At 37.3% G+C, this 20,822-nt stretch overlaps 1 protein-coding gene across 4 annotated transcripts in view; it reads left to right on the forward strand.

Moving 5' to 3' along the window:
- Positions 1-4,084: 4,084 nt before the first annotated feature.
- LOC135092106 (DNA (cytosine-5)-methyltransferase 3A-like) overlaps positions 4,085-20,822 on the forward strand; it is a 29,426-nt gene continuing 12,688 nt past the window's right edge. The window contains exons 1-12 of one of the 4 annotated variants that reach the window (XR_010262749.1): positions 4,085-4,322; positions 7,040-7,117; positions 7,347-7,455; positions 8,080-8,171; positions 8,399-8,500; positions 12,020-12,125; positions 12,727-12,891; positions 13,133-13,263; positions 16,322-16,366; positions 17,468-17,532; positions 18,223-18,373; positions 19,694-19,811. Coding sequence is in view for 3 of the 4 variants with exons in the window: in XM_063990321.1 (XP_063846391.1) it covers positions 4,191-4,322; positions 7,040-7,117; positions 7,347-7,455; positions 8,080-8,171; positions 8,399-8,500; positions 12,020-12,125; positions 12,727-12,891; positions 13,133-13,263; positions 16,322-16,366; positions 17,468-17,532; positions 18,223-18,373; positions 19,694-19,811 (1,294 nt within the window). In the remaining variant the exon portion in view is untranslated. Of the gene's footprint in view, positions 4,323-5,050; positions 5,367-6,277; positions 6,702-7,039; positions 7,118-7,346; positions 7,456-8,079; positions 8,172-8,398; positions 8,501-12,019; positions 12,126-12,726; positions 12,892-13,132; positions 13,264-16,321; positions 16,367-17,467; positions 17,533-18,222; positions 18,374-19,693; positions 19,812-20,822 lie in introns of those variants that run through there. The other 3 variants (XM_063990321.1, XM_063990322.1, XM_063990323.1) reach the window with 3 other exon arrangements.

Consider the following 20,822-nt stretch of genomic DNA (forward strand, 5'->3'; position numbering starts at 1 on the left):
TTGTTAGTATTCTATATTAGTTGATATTTTTTGTAAGTGTTAGTTTTTTTTGTCTATCCATCAGTTACCAATTATTTATTTATTTATTTATTTATTCATTTATTTATTTATTTATATATTTCTTTTCCCTTATTCAAATCCATACGCAGTACTAGTTTTTGCTTAGTATTTTCTCCGTTAAGTATTATTTTCATGATAGTAATATTTTTTTCTAGTGCATTAGTTAGCAATTTTGTTTATTTTCATATATCTCCCTTAGGAGTGTTCTATGTATATTATTCTCTCAGTAATTTGTCCATTAACTATTATTACATTATTCTGTGACTTTTTTTTGTCTATCCTCCGTTTTTTTTTTTTTTTACCTCCTGACTGATAAAATAGTTTCCATCATTATTTCTTATATTTCTTATACACATAAATAATTATATGTACATACATTATCATAAACTCCAATAATAACTCTTCTTTTCTGCATAACAGTAGTTGAGTGACTGATCAGCAAGAGGCAGAAATGGCCACAAACTCATAGATCGATAATTCTTTTACTAACCCAAGAGAGAAATTTCAGTCTTCCTTCCAAGATCAGCAAAAGAATCACGTATATTACTATAACCAACATTAACAACTCTTTTTTTTTTTTTTTTGTATATTCCTATAAGGGTGACATGTTTGATAAATATTAATAATACCAGAGAAACTAGCACATCGATAATTATTTTCCTGACCTATGAAAGTCTTTAGTCATACTCCCAAGCTCAATAAATTCCATGTTCAGTAAAAGAATTATATGCATTACCATAAACACCAGTAATAACCCTTCTTTTCCGCATATTTTTTGTTGAGTGACATGTTAGCTAGAGGCTGAAAGGACCACTGAAACTCACGAATCAATAAATCTCTTCCTAAGGTTGCGTGCACAGAAAACGCTGGTTTTCTCACATCTTACCCCATGAAAAACCTAACCCATGAAAGAAATTTCAGTCTCACTCCCAAGCTTGGAATCTCCCTCTTGAAAGGGTTTAAGTCATAGGAAGGAGAAAACACAGAAGCAGGCAGGGAGTTCCAAAGTTTACCAGAAAAAAAGGAATACTGGTTAACTCTTACATTAGAGGTGGACGGAGAAAGTAAAAAGTATTGTGCAGCGAGGCCGCGGTAGGAGGGGAGGCATGCAGTTAGCAAGATCAGAAGAGCAGCCAGCGTGAAAATATCGGTATAAGATAGCAAGAGATGCAACAATGCGGCGATGTGAGAGAGGCTGAAGACACTCAGTTGGAGGAGAGGAGTTAGTAAGACGAAATGCTTTTGATTACATCCTGTCTAAAAGAGCAGTATGAGTGGAACCACATATACATGTAAAGCGTACCTTCATACATGGACGGATAAGGCTGGGAGGGTGAGGAAAACTGGCGGAGATGAGTCATAGAAGTTGTTTTAGCAAGAAAAATGTGAAGTTTCCAGTTTATATTATAATTAAAGGACAGACCGAGGATGTTCATCGTAAAAGAGGGGTACAAATGAGCGTCATTGAAGAAGAGGGAGGGTTATGTGGAGGAATTTTATAGAGATCAGGGGTTCTGTGGTTTAATTCCTGAAGGGTTGGACGTCTATGAAAATACGTGAAAAGCTGCAGGGTGGCATCATCAGCGTAGGAGTGGAGAGGGAAAGAAGTTTGGCTTAGATGATCATTGATGGCATAGAAAGAGCGTGTGACAGGACAGAACCCCAAGGAAGAATAGTGACCTACCACAGCAGCAATAGAACGGTCAGAAAGGAAACTTGAGACGATATTGAGCATAACCAAGAAGCCATTCATTAGTACACTGACTGCTTAGAATGTGACCCATGATATAAGGAAAGGTTAACACTTGCAATGCTAATGAGTAAAGCAACAAACGCCACCTTAATATGACATACGTACCCTAAATTTTTACTTGCAACAATTTAACCTTAAGCTTAACAAAACGGTGTGATGCACGTTTAAAGCTTCACATTCAAAGATACCACATGGATTATAAGGAATAATGGCGTTAATTTTTGTTCAATAAAGGAAGGGTTGTAGAATCGCAAATCTCATGTTAAATGGCTTATGTTCAACTCGTATCTCCCTTACTTGTTGACCAATTTATTTCATTCAAAAAGCATTTTAATCAGGAAGGATAGCAGATCAATGTCTGCTATCGTTTTTTCTTATACAATAGTAAAACATTTTTTTTTAAGTTCGATGAAAAAATACAAAAATTTTGACATTCAAATATGACACAAAAATCAAAATTAACTCCAAACAATAGTTTAGATAGTAGACATTATTCTTCTCTCATACTTTCATAAGCTGCAATAGGACACATCTGTGTAACAGAAATAGCGAGGGAGGAGGTAGTTTTTACATGGCAAAATGCGCCGTTTTGAGAAATCAAGCGATAAAGTTGAAGGAGTTAGCGTAATTTGTCTATTGCAGCTAGGGACTTGAAATTCACAGGATATATACATCAGGATATGTGGAAAAAGCAGACATAGTTTCCTTTAGTTGCTCCGATTGATTTGTACACAGACCTAAAGCGATTCATGATTTCACGCTTGAAATTGGCAAAAATATGCCTTGGTGTCATATATAGATAATAAGGAACGTGGGAAGGCTCGGTAAAATTTTTTTATTATATTTCGCCATATTTCTAAGTAAAAACCAGTGTTCTACTTTTCAAAATAAATAAAATATTGATGCAAAAGATCCCTGATGCGGACACATTGATTATTTGTTGGATTTACAAAGAAATAATCATATACTTTTATTTTTAGTATATAAATTCCAGAAATATTAGCTAGAACTAAAATTTCTGTTCTTTAATGTACGCAGAGAGAGAGAGAACTGTAAATTTTTATAAGAGACTAAAGAAAAGAGTATCTCAGAAAAAAAGTGGGAAAAAAAGGGGAAAAAAATATATTATACATGTCTTGGGGCGCGTGAAACCGTGGAATTTCATGACGCCTCATTGCATAAAGTTAAAAAATTATCAAAATACTGCATATACCAAAAACGGGAAAAAATGCAGAAAAAAATATGAGAAAAAAATTCAGGTTGACCCCGTACAACCTGCCCTAAAGTCGTCTCCAGTTGTTGTTCCTATTGAGTCACTGAATCCTGTCCATAATATTAGTTTTTGTGGCACATTTGTCTCTGCTTCATGCTGTTAAAGGTTCCGGGGGGCGTGGCCGATTGTTTTCCGCAAATAAAATCTTATCAAGGATGCTGTGTTGGCAGTGGGTGTTTCAGACCCCGACTAATTGGCAAAAATAGGCTTTGGTGTCATATATGAATAATTAGGTCAATTAAATTTAGGGTATACTTAGCTAAAAAAAAAATCTACAGGCTACCATCGTGTTTCACAAATAAAATCTTAACAAGGATGTTGTGTAATAGTGAAAAAGAAGCAGTGCAAGAAACAATAGAAGTAAGGAGTGGACGACCTGAAAAACGTTACAAAGCGAAAAATATCACAAGAAGAAGAAGAAGAAAAAAAAAAAATCCATCCCTTCAGTGCCAGTGTGTCATAACTTCTTTTCACCGCTGCTCTACACACCTTTCCTTCATCATTAATCACTCTGAGACACGTGTTCTTGTTCCACAGTCACCCCCAAACACTGTACAGGGTGGATATTACATAATCGTTTTCTTTTTTTTTTACTCCCATCTTTTGTGAAGCCTTGAGAAGACTCTTCCTCCTCCTCCTCCACATTTTGTCCTGGTGGTGATCGTAGTGATGGTGGTGGTGGTGTATGTACATCCCGGGTGGGGGTATACTACTACTGCTACTAGTACTAATAATACTGTTACACTATCACCACTATCACTATCAACAACAACGTTAACAACAACAACAACAACAACTACTACTACTACTACTACTACTACTACTACTACTACTACTACTACTACTACTACTTAAGGGCACTTCTATGGAACACGACCAGACAGAGCCACTGTTGTCGCCTCACGATGTCCTGGGAGGCTAGTGGCGCGAGACTCATGCGGAGGATGTTTAACAGTAAATAGTAAATTGGAGTAAATAATTGGAGTAGGAAAGCTGTGCGAGAGGAGGACTATGCTGAAGAGTGCTGTAGATATTGTGAGGGTCGTGTTTACGTGGTAACTTGATGACAAGGCGCGAAGGGTAGATAAGACACAGGGAGGAGGAATGAACGGGTCGCACGTGATAGTCCATCTGCTCAGCGGCCTCAGAAGGGGACAGACTGTGTCCACTCTTCAGGGAGAGATACTGCGACTCATCCTAATTTCTCCAGACCCTCAAACGCTGACCTTCATAGTCGTAAGTGTTACATTGTGGTGAATTAGCTGTCACAGTAACCACTGAGAATTATTAGATGTGTATTGCATTTGCGTTTCTGTTATTATTATTATGTAGTGTGGTAATCATATTGCCCCTTCATTAAGGAATTAGATTGTATTCTTATGAAGCCTATTTGTATTATTAGCATGATATATTATCTACAGTGCTAATGGAAGGAGAGGTGACACTAGGTTTGACCTCTGAGGCCCTGGGGTCATGAAGGCGTCCGTGTGTGTGTGTGTGTGTGTGAGGGTTAGCTAACCATGGAATAATTGTTATATGGTACCGTTTAATCGTAATTCTGAGTGTGGGTGCATGTACAGTATAAGTACTCAGCAATTATCTTTACCAGTATTGATAATCTGCATGACTTGTACTTATATCTGCAAGCTAGAATAGGTGTAAAGTGTCGCCTGGCAGAGGTGGTGACATGGGAGGCAGGGTGTGAAGCACTGTGGCATTGAGAGACAGAGAGAGGGTATCAAGACCACGACGTGATAAGACGTGCGAGTAGAGTTTGCGTGTGACCGTGACGGTGCGAGTGTTTGCCGCCCTTGTGCCTGCCCGTGTGTCGTAACTGTAATGCTCTCTCTCTCTCTCTCTCTCTCTCTCTCTCTCTCAGGTCGGGAAATTATGGTACGAAGTTAGGACAACAGGGCAACAGTTCCATTCTTTTATATGAGAGAGAGAGAGAGAGAGAGAGAGAGAGAGAGAGAGAGAGAGAGAGAGAGAGAGAGAGAGAGAGAGAGACTAAAGTTATCATCTCTGTGGCTTTTGGAAATAGTTTTGAGTGCGTTTCAAAATACAGGTCCTTCTTGAAATCTCATATCAATCGAATGGGTGAATCACACATGTATTAATTTTCATTCGATAACGCCAAGATGGATGAGGCAAAATAATTGATTTATGAGTTCTGGCTGAAGAGGAAAAGAAAAAAAATACCTAGAAAAAGAATAAGGATAAACAAAAAGTGCCAAATTACGTGAAGAATAAGCGTTGATATAAAGATTAAAGACCACTAAGGTAAGAAAGGGCACTTTCATTATTATTATTTTTTTTTTCATTTAAAGAAAGTTTAGCTAGAAATCAAGTTGCTATGGGTAATAGGAATAAGCAACAGTGTGTAGTCTAAGTGATGATAGAAAAGTAAGGGTATTATCAAGAAGTTGGTGTGAAGTACACCACTTCACCATTTTATTCATTTATTTATTTTTATTTTTTTTAAGAAGCTATTTACACCATAGAAAGTCAATACTTTCTTTATAATTTGTTCATGACGGGTTTATTCTTTGGCTCATTAATATACATTATTGGATAATAAGGGTGGAGAACCTACAAGTACGTTAAAAGATGTTTGGTTGTGCAGGCCTGCTGGGAGCCTGCCAGCCTTGGGGGAGACATGGTGACTGATGCGTTGTAATTCAGGACTTCGCCTATAGACCCGATTACAAATTGGTGTTACGGGGGATCACCTGGTCTTAGTTAATGTACCCTTGGTCATGACAGATCACAGAGGTGCTTGTCTGCCATCGCGCCACGATTATTGCTCGTCAAATAAAAAATGGCTGCCGCCAACAGCGATATTTAGTTTTTATTATTTTAAGTAGGTACAGATGTAATACTTCCCATTCAACTATTTTGAGAGTGAAAATTTAATTTTTGATAGTTCTCGTTTCCATTCAGGGTTATCTTTACCTTCAGATGTCTGGGACAATGTGGCCTCAACTGGACCGTATTTCACTCTGGTTCAAAATACTTCAGATTTAAACCAAAACGCTTATACCGATTATTTACATTGTGATTATGTTTATATAAAGTTAAAGTCATAATTGCTCTGAAATATATGGGTGAATACCATTAATAATTAAATAGTGTTAAAATTATAACGTGCGTAAGGAGGTGACATACTCAAGAATAATTTGTTGCCCTGTGGCTACAGACACCACCATCATCAGACAGTCTGCAGGAACGCAAGTGGCCAAGCATACTGCATCTTCTGCGGAAAAGATGCCATAGATTCTCTCTCTCTCTCTCTCTCTCTCTCTCTCTCTCTCATCGTTAGTGGATTAACCTAACCCCACAGTTAAGTGAAGTGAGGCTGGGAGAACCACACTCCCCCACTGAATAATTTATTCAGAGCTAACAACGTAATGCGACTTCATGAATAACAGAAGTATCAGCAAGACACAAACCAGCCTGAAGCAACTTGATATCATTCACAAGTCAGCATTATGCTGCAGTAGAACTAGACTGGCTTCTGCACTCAGGCCAGCAGCTGTGCTTTGTTGACAATGAACTGAAAATAGCTCAAAATTGTCATGGATTGGAATGAGATGTGTCCATCTTCAAAGATTTTAGGTTTTTATAATTAAGAGTCACAGCTATTATATTGTTGTAACTAATCACTCATTGGTGTGGAACGCTTGTGGGTGTGAATGTGACTGTGAATGTGTGCTTGTGGGCACCTTGTGACTACCCACCTTGCTTGGAGTGCTTGTGTTGCTAGATGAGTATTGGTTATTGTTGTTATTATTATTATTGTTATTATTATTTTAATTATTATTATTATCATTATTATTATTATTATTATTATTATTATTATTATTATTATTATTATTATTATTATTATTATTATCATTATCATCATCATCTTCATCTTTCATCATCATCATCACCATCATCTTTACAACCCTCAGACCATGGGGCCACGCCCATCAAAGAAGACAAAGAAGTATGCATATGATACAAGGGGGTGCCAAGCAGCCATAATAAAGGTAAGAGTTATGAAACGCATTTTTGTTAAAGAAAAAAAAAAAAAAAAACTTTACACTGGAGTATGTACAGTTTAGAGTGTCAGCTATTTTGCTTATTTCTTTTGACTTGCCATTTGTCATTATTGACTTACCTGTATTAAGTTCACATTATAGGTAGATTAAAGAATTGACCCATCTTGAATGTAGCTGCATTTTCAGCCCGTTGTATGAGTATGCTTCTGAATTATAGGTGAGATCTGACCAGAGGACAGAAGACAAGACCCCTGATGGGCGCTTCAGCAACAGGGACTACGGTAGGCTGGTCTGGGGTAAGACTACAGGCAGCCGCACCTGGCCAGGTTAGTGCCTTAATGCATTTTCCTTGCTGTTTGTTCACTAGCAGCATGATAAGCAGAGACCTGTCCCATGTAAATGGCTTGGGGGTTTTCTTGATAGTAACTTCCCAGAACAAAGCAAGGCATTGCCTGTGTAGCAAGGGAGCCAGATCAAATGGAAAACTTGATCACATTTATAAGAAAAAAGTGAACATGGGTAGGACATATAATTTTCACAATAGTAACATACATTTAGAGAAATAGATTAACTGTTGAGAAGTTATAAAAGCAGGCAAAGCAGACAGATAACTACATAGATGAAGAGATAAGAAATTTTACTGGGATGGCCTGTGATAGATGGACAGCCAGTAGAGATTAATGGAGAAGGCTGGAGGCTTTTGCCTTGCTGTGGTAGCATAGAGATGATGATGATGATGATGATGATGGTTCCTGAAGCACATATTCTTTGAAGATACACAGACAGATAGCCATATAAAGAAATTGAGTACATTATCCCACCATTTCCCAATAGGATGGTAAGACGATAATGTAGTGACACCAAATGTTTTTGTAAAGAAATTATAAATCCATTGAACTCTTCAGATCAGCCTTTGTGTCAAATCCTGGCAGACTTGGTTTATTTTACAGGCATTGTTGTGCCCCATTATGAATGTGGAGTGAGGGCTCCCCCTGCAGAGAGAGTATGTGTATTTTGGTTTGGAGACAACAGGGTGTCTCAGGCACGTATATACAGTTTTTAGTGCTTTTGAATATCTTGACTCAGTTTACCAAGAGTTATGGTTGTGTATAATGGTGGCATGTTCTCCTTTCTAAAGTAAATAAAACCTTTTCAAAGTCTTTTCATTATTTACTATATTACCAAATGCAATATTTTGATTATTGTTGTTAAGTGCAGCACAGCCAAAACATTGTGGAAAATCATTCACAGTGTTTGCCTCTCATGCAGGTGCCTCTAAGTAAAGTGTCATCCTTCAAGCAAAATTTTGGAACATTTTACACTCATACCAGAGACCCAGTATTTCAAAAGGGGATCACTGTTTGCCTTCAGGTAATGTATTTTCTGTGCTTGTTCATACTGGTATACAAATTTGTTATGTAGAAAACTTAATTTTCTCTAGATGTACCTTTTTGGACTAAAGATTACACATGAAAATTGAAATGCCATATAAGATTTTTTTTTTTTCTCTCTTCATAAAGAGGTACACTTAGCTTTGTGCTGTTCAACTTTCATGATTATCAAGTGCTAGTATCTTAACATGAGGCATGATTATTTCCTCAATTTATTTTCCTAATACCCAAATTGTTTTTCTCTGCTGAGCAGCAAGCAAAACACTACTTGAGTAAACCTCACTGATGACAACACTACACTCCACAAAAGCAAATTTGTATTGCCCATCATCCACCACCAAATGTTTATTGCTTTACTTAAGCAACAAACAAGAAGATGTACCTTAAATGGCTTATAGTATATCTGTAAGCTATTTTCACGCTGGGTGGTAACCATATAACCAAGCCCTTCTCTCCTTCCTCCTCTCCCTCCATCTCTCCCTCCTCCTCTCCCTCCTCTCCCTCTGTGTGAGACCATAAAACTTTGCCTGAGCTGTTCGCTACTCTTCTTTTTTCTCTTCTCTCTCTCTTTCATAGAAGTGGGTTTTACAGGGATTCCATAGTCATGCATCCGACCTTCAGTCCTTGTGCCACTTCTCCTTCCTCTGGCTGATGCGACCCAGAGCTTTTTTCTATCCCTCCTACTGTTTTTTTCTCTCTTTTTAATTGCAATCCCACGTGTAGGCAGGACAAAGGGGTGAATGGTGGCAGTGATTTTTCCTTCTTTCCTTATTGCCATTGCTACTGTCAGGTCCCCATTGTAATTGGCAACCTGGGGGTATACCATAACAAATGCCTTGCCTGGTGTTGCGGCTCCTCCAGGTGGACCTATTATTCCGCTTTGTTTACTCACTTTTATGGAGTTTTTATTTACTTAATATTCCTCATTACTCTTGCTGGTGATGTTCATTCTAATCCCGATCCTCGTAATCACTGCTGTTGGGCCCTATACATCAATATTCGGGGTCTGAAGGCCAACTTACAAGATGTTGCAGTAGTTTCACCTCAATATGACAATTTTTTGTTCAGAGACTTGTTTTGAGCTTCAGACTTGTCTCTGAGATTCTGATTCCCAGCTTCAAGAGGCCTCTCCTTCTGAGATGTGACTCAATCCCTAAAGCTCAGGGGGTGTGTGTATACATGCGTCCAGCATGCAGTGCTTCACGTATTGCCAAATTTGAGTGTGGCTGTCATGAAATGATGCTGGTTAAAATTTGTAGCTGTTTTAATAACTATTATATCTTTTCAGTATACAGGAATCCCAATCTTGATGATAGTATTTATGACTGTCTATTAAGTTCTATGGCGTCAATTCAAGAATCAGACTCTAAACCTTCTTTTGTTTTTGTTGGTGATGTTAATGTGCATCATCAGGAATGGTTAAATTCCATCTCCCCAACAAATCAACATGGATGGGCTGCTCTAGACTTTAGTAATCTCTGTGGATGCAACCAGATCGTTCAGAGTCCAACTCATGCCCCGGGTAATTGCCTAGATCTTCTTTTTACTGATGCCCCTTCAACGGTGACTGTGCAGGTTGTCTCTCCCCTCGGCAGTACAGACCACTCTGGCTTGTCTTTCAATATTCAGACTTATTTTCAATTCCAGACGAGTCAGTCTTATGAAAAGTATTTTTGAAATCGCATGCCAACTGGGCTGGTGTCAATGCTAATTTTAATAACATTGTATGGCAGGAAGTTTTTCAGGCTGATAGTCCAATCGATGCCCTTAACAGTGTGTTGTTTGCCATAAGTGAAAGAAGAATTCTCTCTAAAATTATTAGAAGTCATTGCAAGGACAAAGCCTGGTTTAATGATGACTGCAGGTGTGCCCTGCGTGAAAAACAGGTTGCTTACTGTGAATGGTCTCGGCAGTGCAGCAGTCCCTCTTCGGTGTGGACTCAAGTTTACCTCCTCTTTCCAGCACAGATGGTTAAATCTGCCATAATTCAAAGAACAAAGCCAATCTTTTGGCCTCTGTTTTTAATTCAAAACAATGTAATAAAGAGCTGGAACTGCTGCCATCTTGTCCCCAGGATATAAAATTAGGCTCCATTGGTTTTAAGTCTTCTGAAATCTTAAGATACTTTCATGACTTAGGCTCATTCGGCAGTTGTGATCCTCTGGGTTTTTTGCCTCTTTTTTTGCAAAAAGACTGCTTTCCCTCTGGTTCCAAAGTTGGCAGTTATTTATAGAGCCCTTTTACGTAGGTGTTCTTTTCCGGTATGCTGGCGTATTGCAGATGTTTCCCCTATTCCAAAGGGCTCCTCACCCTCCATTCACCGCTGTGACTATAGACCCATCCCCATAACCCTGGTTCTGTCTAAGATCTTTGAGCGCCTGCTGGCCAAGCGTCTCACCCGTTTTTTAGATATTAATAAGTTGTTGCCATCTAGTCAGTTTGGTTTTAGGAAAGGTCTCAGTACTTCTGATGCAATTGAGTCTGATATGGTTGCTCATGCTGACGACACCACTTTATGTACAGTAATTCCTTCCCCTCAGGATAGACAGAGAATTGCTAATGTTCTCACTCGTGATGTCTCAAGGATTATGTCTTGGTGTGATCGGTGGGATATGAAATTAAACCTGAGTAAGTCCCACAGTATGGTTATTAGTTGATCAAGGACGCCTTTTCCTTCTCACCCTGATATTGTCATTGGAGTGCCAATTCCAAATTGTTCCTCACTGAAGTTGCTTGGAGTCACCCTTGATCCCAAACTCACTTTTGAGCTGCACTTGTGTTCACTTGCGTCGCCAATCTCACGAAAAGTTATTGCGTAAGTGCAGTCGGATATATTCCTCTGATGATATTGTCAAAAGCTGCTTTTGCTCTTTCATACTGCCTCATCTTGAGTACTGTCATTCTGTTTGGATTTCTACAGCTGAGTCTAACTTAAAACTTTTAGATAGAGCATTCAACTAGATTAAATTTCTTCTCCCTAATCTTGAGATTAAACTTCGGCATCGTCGTTTGGTGGGTCATTGTCTTATTTCTTCAAAATGATGTCTAATGTCAACCACCCGTTGCGCCGTCATTTGCCTGCTCCCTTAGAACCAGCACGTGCTACAAGACACTCCGTGAGCCTGAACGACCATGCCTTGTCTGCGAATTGATGTAATACATCACAATTTTCCTGGTGTTTCATCCCAGTGTCTGTCAGACTTTGGAATACGCTTCCCACTGAGATTGTCAATGCTAGTAATTGTGAAACTTTTAAAAAACTTGTCAATACCTTTCTTCTCTCTCAGCACTCTACCTACTAGATCTTTCCAAATCTTCCTATTCTGTGCTTTCTTCCTGCTACTAAACCTTCAGTTATCAGTGAAGTGCCACCCACTGGGCCTTCGGGCTTATGCATTTGTGCTTTCCAGTGGGTTGCCTTCGTTGATTCATATAATAATAATAATAATAATAATAATAATCTGTGTTGTAATTTGAGTTGCTTTACATCCACCTGCAGGAACTTCAACATCAGTCAGGGTTACCACACCAAGATTCAGAGGAAGCCTTGCTGCAGTGGGCTGAGAAAGGTTTTCCCAATGCTACAGACTATAATAGACATGCAGGTGTGTGAATGGAGAAGTGTGGAGGCTCTGGGATTCAGTGAAGGAGCATCAGAACCATGGTGATCTCTTGCACTTAGTATTCTTACCTTGAAACTCACTCCATTTACTCTTATTGAACTGTGTTTTACAAAGCTGTAAACTGTATCTCATAACACTGGATTCCAATGGTTGTGATATTGAAATCTTTAAAATCTTATTACATTTTTGTAAGGATCAGTCCTTTTAACAAAATAATAAAAAGTGTTATCATATGGCTCATCCTCTGAAATAAATGGCAAAAATTAATATGACTAAAAAAATTCAAATATAACTTTGTATACATTTGTGATGTGCATTATTTTATGTAAAGTGAGACTCTGCCATACTGAAATGCTCATGGCTAGAAACATTGGCAGCATAATAATGAAGGCCGCACTTGCTGACTGAGCTTCAATGTAACATCATAACATTCTTGCCCTTTGTTTTCCATTTTCATTAAATTTTCTGAAACTTCACATTCCAGTTTTTCTTAATATATCACTTATGCTCATGAGGAAGAGAGTTCAGAATATTTGATATCTAACAAATTTTAACAATAATTCACAAAATCCATGTTTTACAGCTGTTCCATTTTCACCAAAGGTTGAAAAACACCTAGGCTATATAAAGAAAGCTAAATATTTTGGAGGTCATTCAAATGACTCCAGTGATAGTTCCTCCCCTAAGACATCATCATCTGACTCAGACACCTCAGACGCTGATGAACGGAGAAAATGGAGATCTAAAGGTAAGGGAGCCAACAATCTGCAATTAGATATAAATTCTTGTAATGGAGCTTTTCAGTATTTATATGCAGCATTTATAATTCAGAAAGTAATTATCATTTGTGAAATATTCTCAAGTTTTCTATTAATAAACCTAAACCAGGTTTGCAAGTGGAATGCAAGTAAAATGTAAGAAGTTATTATCAGAAAACTTAGATTTTAGAGTTTCAGTGTTCAAAAATCAACATTACTTATTTTTTCCAGCTTCCCTTCTGGAATTGGCACGCCAAGGAAAATGTGATATAGAGCAGCTGTGTATTGCATGCCACCGAACTGAGTGTCAAGTTGTTGCACCACATCCTTACTTTGTTGGAGGTGTTTGTGAGAATTGTAAGGTGCTGTTCACACGTCATATTTCTTGTTACCTGTTTTTTTACTTTCATAATATGAAGATTTTAAATTTTTTTATTTGTTTTCTTTCTTTTATTTGCAGGCTTTTGTAGATTAATTTTGATGTGTTTCAGTGTGATTATGCTTTTTTGGTATGATTATAGAGATTACTTAGAATTTTTTTTATTATTTAAAAAAATATTTATTTATTTATTTATTTATTTATTTATTTATTTATTTATTTATTTATTTTACATATTTTGGTTTCATGTCAAGCTAAAGTTTGTCCTAGAGTTTTCATGCACTTTTTATAATTTTTTCACTCAGTAATGTATAATGTATAATCTGAATATTCTTTTTTTCTTTTCTCTTTAAGGGAAATAACATGGATTCTTTTTTTTATTTTTATTATTATTATTATTATTATTATTATTATTTTATTTTTTATAATTAGTGTCCCTTGTCATTAAGAGGAAAAATTCAGTCTGTTGAAATACTTCTTTCCTTACTTTATTTTTTATCTCTGGTTTATCTTTTAGTGGATAAACATTTACAAGTAGGATATGTTTCAAATACTTTAAAGTGATTTCCATTGTATTAGTGGTCATGGTCTGGCAAATCTAAACTGGTGCATGTAACATGTAATCTTGCTGATGCACTGTAGCTGCCTTTAACCCTTTCCTTCCGGCGCTTAAAATATTTTCCCGTTTGCTATGACGGCCAAAAATGGTAAACCTAGAAATTGTCGGAAAACTGTTTGAATACTAATAATTATTTTCTCTTTGTTATTCTGAATACAATGATGTACTTTGTAGCTTGATGTGACCTCTGAAAGTTCAGTTTATGCCTTATCAAGGATTCCTCCTCCTCCCGCTGTGTGATCCGTCTTCCAGAAGCAGCCTGGAGAGCGATGACACCGCGCGTACACACACACACATTCTCTCTCTCTCTCTCTCTCTCTCTCTCTCTCTCTCTCTCTCTCTCTCTCTCTCTCTCTCTCTCTCTCTCTCTCTCTCTCTCTCTCTCTCTCTCTCTCTCTCTCTCTCATCTTGGAGGGGAAATTGTACACTTCCAATGAGAGAGAGAGAGAGAGAGAGAGAGAGAGAGAGAGAGAGAGAGAGAGAGAGATTTCATCCCTTTTCATATCAAGTTTTAGGCAAATAACATTATCTCTCTCTCTCTCTCTCTCTCTCTCTCTCTCTCTCTCTCTCTCTCTCTCTCTCTCTCTCTCTCTCTCTCTCTCTCTCTCTCTCTCTCTCTCTGACAAGTTACCTTCTACCATTTTATTATAAAATCGAAGATAATGAAAAAATTAACATGAAAGAATGATAGGTATCATCTCTCTGTTCTGATAAAACAGGTGGATCCTGTAAATCATTTTCCGAGTCCTCACTAATGTCTTCGCTTTCTTCAGTTTCTTCTAAATATTCACTGTCACTGTCTTCAAACTCAGAAGCACTGCTAAATACATATGTTCTCTCCTGCTCCATGGTGAGTTATGATCTGAGATCCTTCGCTCTTATCAGGATGTCTCTTCGCACTTATCATGGTGCTTTCCACCCGGTGGGTCGCTGGGGTTGCCACGTGTCACCCGGAGAAAGGGAAAATAGCTTAGTTACCGTTAAATTTCCAGAGCTAATGACAACACTATACATGTGGAAACATGCCAGACACTTCCACTCACCATCTGACTCGAGAAACTGCGCTTGGAGCTCAAAATTGAGGCACGAAAATTCTTGCTTATGGGTATGATCGCTGTCGCTACGGACGCATTGATGCAATTGTATATATACTATTGCCGGAAGGAAAGGGTTAATGAATCACCCCCTCCCTCAGCACACTGTTGTCTTCCTCCCTCTGTATATTATGTCAAAATACTCTGTATTCTTATATTTGAACATAAAGGTATCCATTTTGTATGAATAATCTGTTCTTTTTAGTAAATATATTGAACTTGATAAAACACGTGACATCCTGCTTGTGTGATGTTGCCAGGGACAGCCAGGTGGAGTGATGGGCAGCTGTCACCCCAATGCCCTGCCCACACCTGCACCACACAAGGTCAAGTCATTATGTCTGCAGAACTCAGATCTACCATAATGGAAGCCTCTCCAAACCATCCCATACTTTTACACACGTGTACAACGGTATTTTACAATGGAGGGATTGGCTTGGGCTAGTCTTCCCTGACAACCTCACATTTCATCTTACTCTCCTTTTAAGTAGTTTGAATCACACTTATTGTGTGAGAAGTGTGTTTGGTGAGTGAAACTCACTAAGGTGAGAATAATCTGGGATAATAATAACAAAGCCAGGTAAAGAAGGATACAAGCTTTGTACAGGAAGTAGAATGAGATGGAATGATGAGTTGATCAAATTTTCATCTCCCCCCAAAAAATGGTGTGGGTGGATGGAACAGAGGTCAGCTCAACAGATGGAGAGGCGACAACCGTGCACTGGGAGAATTATATGTCACACACGCCAATTTAGATTTGCCACACCGTAGTTTTGAGTCAAAGCACTTTTTCATTTATGGTTACTTATGGAATATTTTTAAGCCAATTCACTATATGCTTCAGAGTTAGTTATGTGAAACATGTGTTCAAAATATATGTTTTCATCCATATTACTCATTTGTTAACCATTTTTTTCCTGGGGTGGGGAGGGCCAGCATTCCCTCAGTGTGGCTGAGGTTGGGGTTTAGATGGCAACATTGTGCACTTTTAATTTTTCCTCATTTCCTACTTCTTTCTGATTACTTTTTCTTCTTAAACTTAAAATATGACAAGATATTGAGAGATAAACAAAATCTTAGTGTCCAAAGAAGAAGTGATTTTTCATCCCTGAAGTTGAATTCAGTGTGATAAACATCATTTCATCTTGTTACATTTTGCTTTTACTGTAGAGTACTTTATATTTTACTGCAGTCTTCCCCATGTATTTTTTTTTAAAGGAAGAGAGTGAGTATAAGTATGTGATGAGCTAATACCTGTTTTGTACTTCCTTAGACACCTCCTTGCATGGGTGGTAAAGGACAGATTCTGATGATGATTATTTTGGCAGATTGATTTGGATGAGAACTCTAAGGACATGGAGGCTGGCATGAGTGTAAGTGTATAGCTTATGTTTTGTTGATTTTATAAGGTGAATACATTATGTATAAATTCCTTTGGTCATTTTAATTGTTTCACATTTATTGGTAAGATCTGTCTATCAAGTCAAATTTCCAACCTGGGTTGATTATGGTAAGACATTCTTCATGCCAGATCCAGGTATACTGTCATCTGTGCACAATTACATTTTGTACAATGATAAAACAAGAAGCAAGGAAGAATTAGGAGTGCATGTATTCCTTGCTGATGTCCCTCTTCTCACTCCATCACTTCTCTTGCTCCATAACTACTGTAGCATATTCCCTAGACAATGTAGCAACACTATTGTGTTAAAATAATTCTTCTATACAGATGCTTCATCATATATAAAACCTGTGAATAGAAGAAGCAAGAGTGTGTAACTTCCTTTCTTTATTTTATGTTCTGTCTCTATCTGTATGGAGTTACTTTGACAATAATGCGGCTCTGTTGTCTGTGGCATGTCTTAGGATAGATATGAGCAAGGAGAGTTAGTGAGTGAGGAGCACATTAACATGGGGATACATGTGTTCCTGATTTTTCTTCCTTGTTTTATCTCTAAACAATAAATGTATTGTGAGAAAGAGAGAAAGCTTAGGTTTACATTTCCTTTAAGTAGACTAGGGTAGTAAGTGAGAAAAGGCATGTACATGTTTGGCAAATGTGTTCCTGACAAATTTCACATAATGGTGACTCAGTGTCTCATATTTAGTCACACTGTTTTGCCATGATCAGCTTTTGTCTTCTTAAAAGAAGCAGAGAAAACTTTTGTTAGGGAGCCACAAAGGATTTAGAGGAGACATGTTCATGTTGCAGAAAAGCTCAATAAATACAGCATAAGGGAGGGCTTTCATAATGAACAACCTAGATGGCGAGTAATTTTACATGGTGAAAGCAGCCTTGACTGCATGACTTCATTAAATTACACCTCTACATTACTATAGAATAAAGATTAAGGAAATGGGAGCCTTCCTTGTCAGATAGTGTTGTAGGCTAGAACAGATTAATTTTGAAGAATTATGTTCACTGCTCTGCTGAGCTGAAAACACTAAATCTCTTAAGCATTTTTTTTTTCTAGGTGCATTGTGTGGTGTGTGCCAGCCCAGGCAAGTTGTTGATTTGTGATTTGCCAGATTGTGAAAGGTATCTGTTGTTTTGATTTGTTATGTAATATTTTTTAGGTTATAAATTTATGAGACAATTGTACAGAGGAGCTTCTAAAATGTACAATAAATCCATAAGCTTTTCAAACTTATGGTTGATAAACTTAGATTTCACATCAGATTGATGACTAGTATAGTATTGTTGTGTTATATGTAAGTATGAAGGCTATTCATCATTTGATAAAAATTTGAGCACATATTACAGAAATGACAATACTGTGGCAACTACTTGAGGCAGCTACCACACCACAACCCTCCATACATTTTGATAGCATCAGTTTCTCACACACACACACACACACGCACACAAAAAAAAAAATGAATAAAATAAATAAATAAATAAATAAATAATAAAAAATAAATAAATAAAATAAATGAATAAAATAAAATAAATAAATAAAATAAAATAAATAAATAAAACAAATAAATAAATAAAAATAAATAAATAAATAAAATAAATAAATAAATAAATAATAATAATAAATAAATATATAAAAAAAAATAATAATAATAATTGTCATCTGAGCTTCAAATGCCAAACCCTAGAATATGTTCATCCATTCATGGGACACCCTGTATATCATAAACAATGAAAAGACATAACTGAAGAGAATGAATCAACAGAAGCAACAAATTTCATACTGAAAGTGATATTTTTTATTATTTGCAGACTTTACTGCACTGGTTGTGTGAAGCTACTGGTGGCACCCTCTGCAGTCAGAAGCATAATGAGGGCTACTCCCTGGTACTGCTTCCTGTGTGAACCCTTCAGCCCTCACACTCATGGGCTTCTTGAACCAAGGCTAGAATGGAGAGAAATGGTGAATGAAATTGTCTGTTCTTATTAATTTCTTGGAAATCCACATTACCTACCAAAGAAATGTATGCAACATACAAAAAAGATCTACATGCATACGTGTATAAATTCATCTTGCATACCCACCTTTTCATTGGCAAGGTGACATCATCATATGTGCAGCTATGCAGCCCATTACTTGTGATGGGAAGGCATTGAGTTCCAATGTACTCAGACCTGGCAGAGTGAACTTGTCTGATAATGACTGTTAAAATGTACCATTGGTCTGTTTTAGCTGCCCTTGGAGTTCCATGACTGTTTCTGGTTGTCACCATGGGAAGCTGGAAGCTTACAGTTAGATTAATGGTTCATGGCTTGGCTCAACTGGAACAAGAGTTCCCTATGAAGCACAGGCTATCAGCATCATGTGCAAGCATATGTTAACTCAAAAAAAAACCTCAACTAATTCACTTCCAGGTACTGTTTCCAGACAGTTTATTGCAAGTTGTGTAAAGAAAATTCCTCTCCTAGAACTTTGAAACTTACTAATTGTGATAGAAATTTGTCGGACTGAGAAAAGGTCTGTCCTTCATGTCAGACCCATTTTTCTATCAATTCTAAATTTATGCTATAATTAAATTCAAGGAAGTGGGAATTAGTATAATCAGCATGCCACACTGAGGCTTGCTACAGTCTGCAAAGTTGGCTGTCATACTTGGCAAATTTTTTTGTGGATCTCTGGTCCTAAAATCATGGGCATGGCCCTACTACTGTGGCCTTCTGTCACACTTGCCCAAAGGCCCTTCTTTTTTTTTCTTTTTTTTTTTTTTTCCTAGTATCCCTCCTACATAAAACAAAAATAAATAAATAAATAAAATAAATAAATAAATAAAAAGCTCTCTCATCATAGTCTCCACAGATGCATTTCCATAACAAGAAATATGGTTGATGTTTCTCTTCTCATCCTAGTTTTTGCTTGGTTGCCTTGGCCCTAGTGGCACTTGAAATAATTAAGCAATTGAAAAGAAGTGTGGAGGCAGAAGTGGTTTGTATGAAGAAACTCTGTAAGCATTTACAACAAATGTTGTAGAAGAAATGGGTCTTTGAACTGGTTGTACATGTACAAAATTGTGTGCAATACTGTTTCCTGTAATGATGTCTGATAGATGGTGAGGATTAATCAGGCATGCAATATCCAGGCAGATGCAACACCTGGACAGGCTGTGCATGAATCAGGATGGACTGTGCTTGAATTCTTGTCTGTTAACTAGCCTATCTCTTTACCATGAAATTATTAATATTTTTATTCTTATGTATATGTAAATGAATTATAGCATATTTATAGACTTCTGCCACAAAAACTGCTTCATGGATGAGCACTTGTGATGAAGAGGCACTTGATCCATCATCTTTCCCCAAGAAGCCCTTGAGAGTTCTGTCAGTCTTCGACGGCATTGCCACTGGTGAGTTAAATCATCCACGTATGTCAGGTTGCAAGGAGACTTAGTTTGTATGGAAACTTAAAATTTTCAAGAAAAACCTTTAGCCTTGAGGTACTCTTGATTATATTTTTTTACAGTGACTGTAATATAAAAATAAAGTAATGTTCCTTACACAATTCCATATAAATTACAGTACATTATGAAGCACAACACAAAATACAGGAACTAAAGAGTGACCCTTGAAGAGGCAGTGTCAGTGTCAGTGTTTGGTGGTGCCGCTGCATTCATTGGTGTATTTTCTTTATTACTTCTGTATTTTGATGATAGGCTTGAATTTTGACATTATTATTGCATTTTATCAGTTATGAATTATGATGAATGCTCAAATTGTGACAAATGTTCAGCATATTGAAAATAATAAAATTCCTGGAGTTCTAAATACAGTAGAACCTCGGTTCACAAGCGCCCCTCATCATGAACAAATTGGTTCACGAACTATTTTTTGCGAACAGATTTAAGCTTGATTCATGAATAATGCTTTGAGGATATGAATGCACGTTACCCACAATCCATGAAACCTCATGCTCAGTTGTGCATTGGTGTGCTTGGCATAAACACTTTGTGAGTACTGTGTTCAAAACATTATTTTATTATTTTCTTTTTTCCTCTTTTTTTGTGCTATTTTAGGCTCCATTATGTTACCTAAGAAGAAAAGTGTTAGTGATAATAGCAATAAGAAGCCTAAGCATATTACTATTCAAGTAAAAAAGGAAAGTATTGCCAAACATGAAAATGGCATTTGTGTAGGCATTCATAGGCCTGTGAGCAGTAGTTTGTTTAATTTCTAATAATATAATTCTCTCTCTCTCTCTCTCTCTCTCTCTCTCTCTCTCTCTCTCTCTCTCTCTCTCTCTCTCTCTCTCTCTCTCTCTCTCTCTCTCTCTCTGAGTCAACCCTTCAGTTACCATAGAAATATGAGGCCTGAGTTGGCTTTTTCTGGGTGTAACTGTGACACACACACACACACACACA

This window comes from Scylla paramamosain, chromosome 39 (assembly GCF_035594125.1).
Source record: "Scylla paramamosain isolate STU-SP2022 chromosome 39, ASM3559412v1, whole genome shotgun sequence".
Lineage (NCBI taxonomy): Eukaryota > Metazoa > Arthropoda > Malacostraca > Decapoda > Portunidae > Scylla > Scylla paramamosain.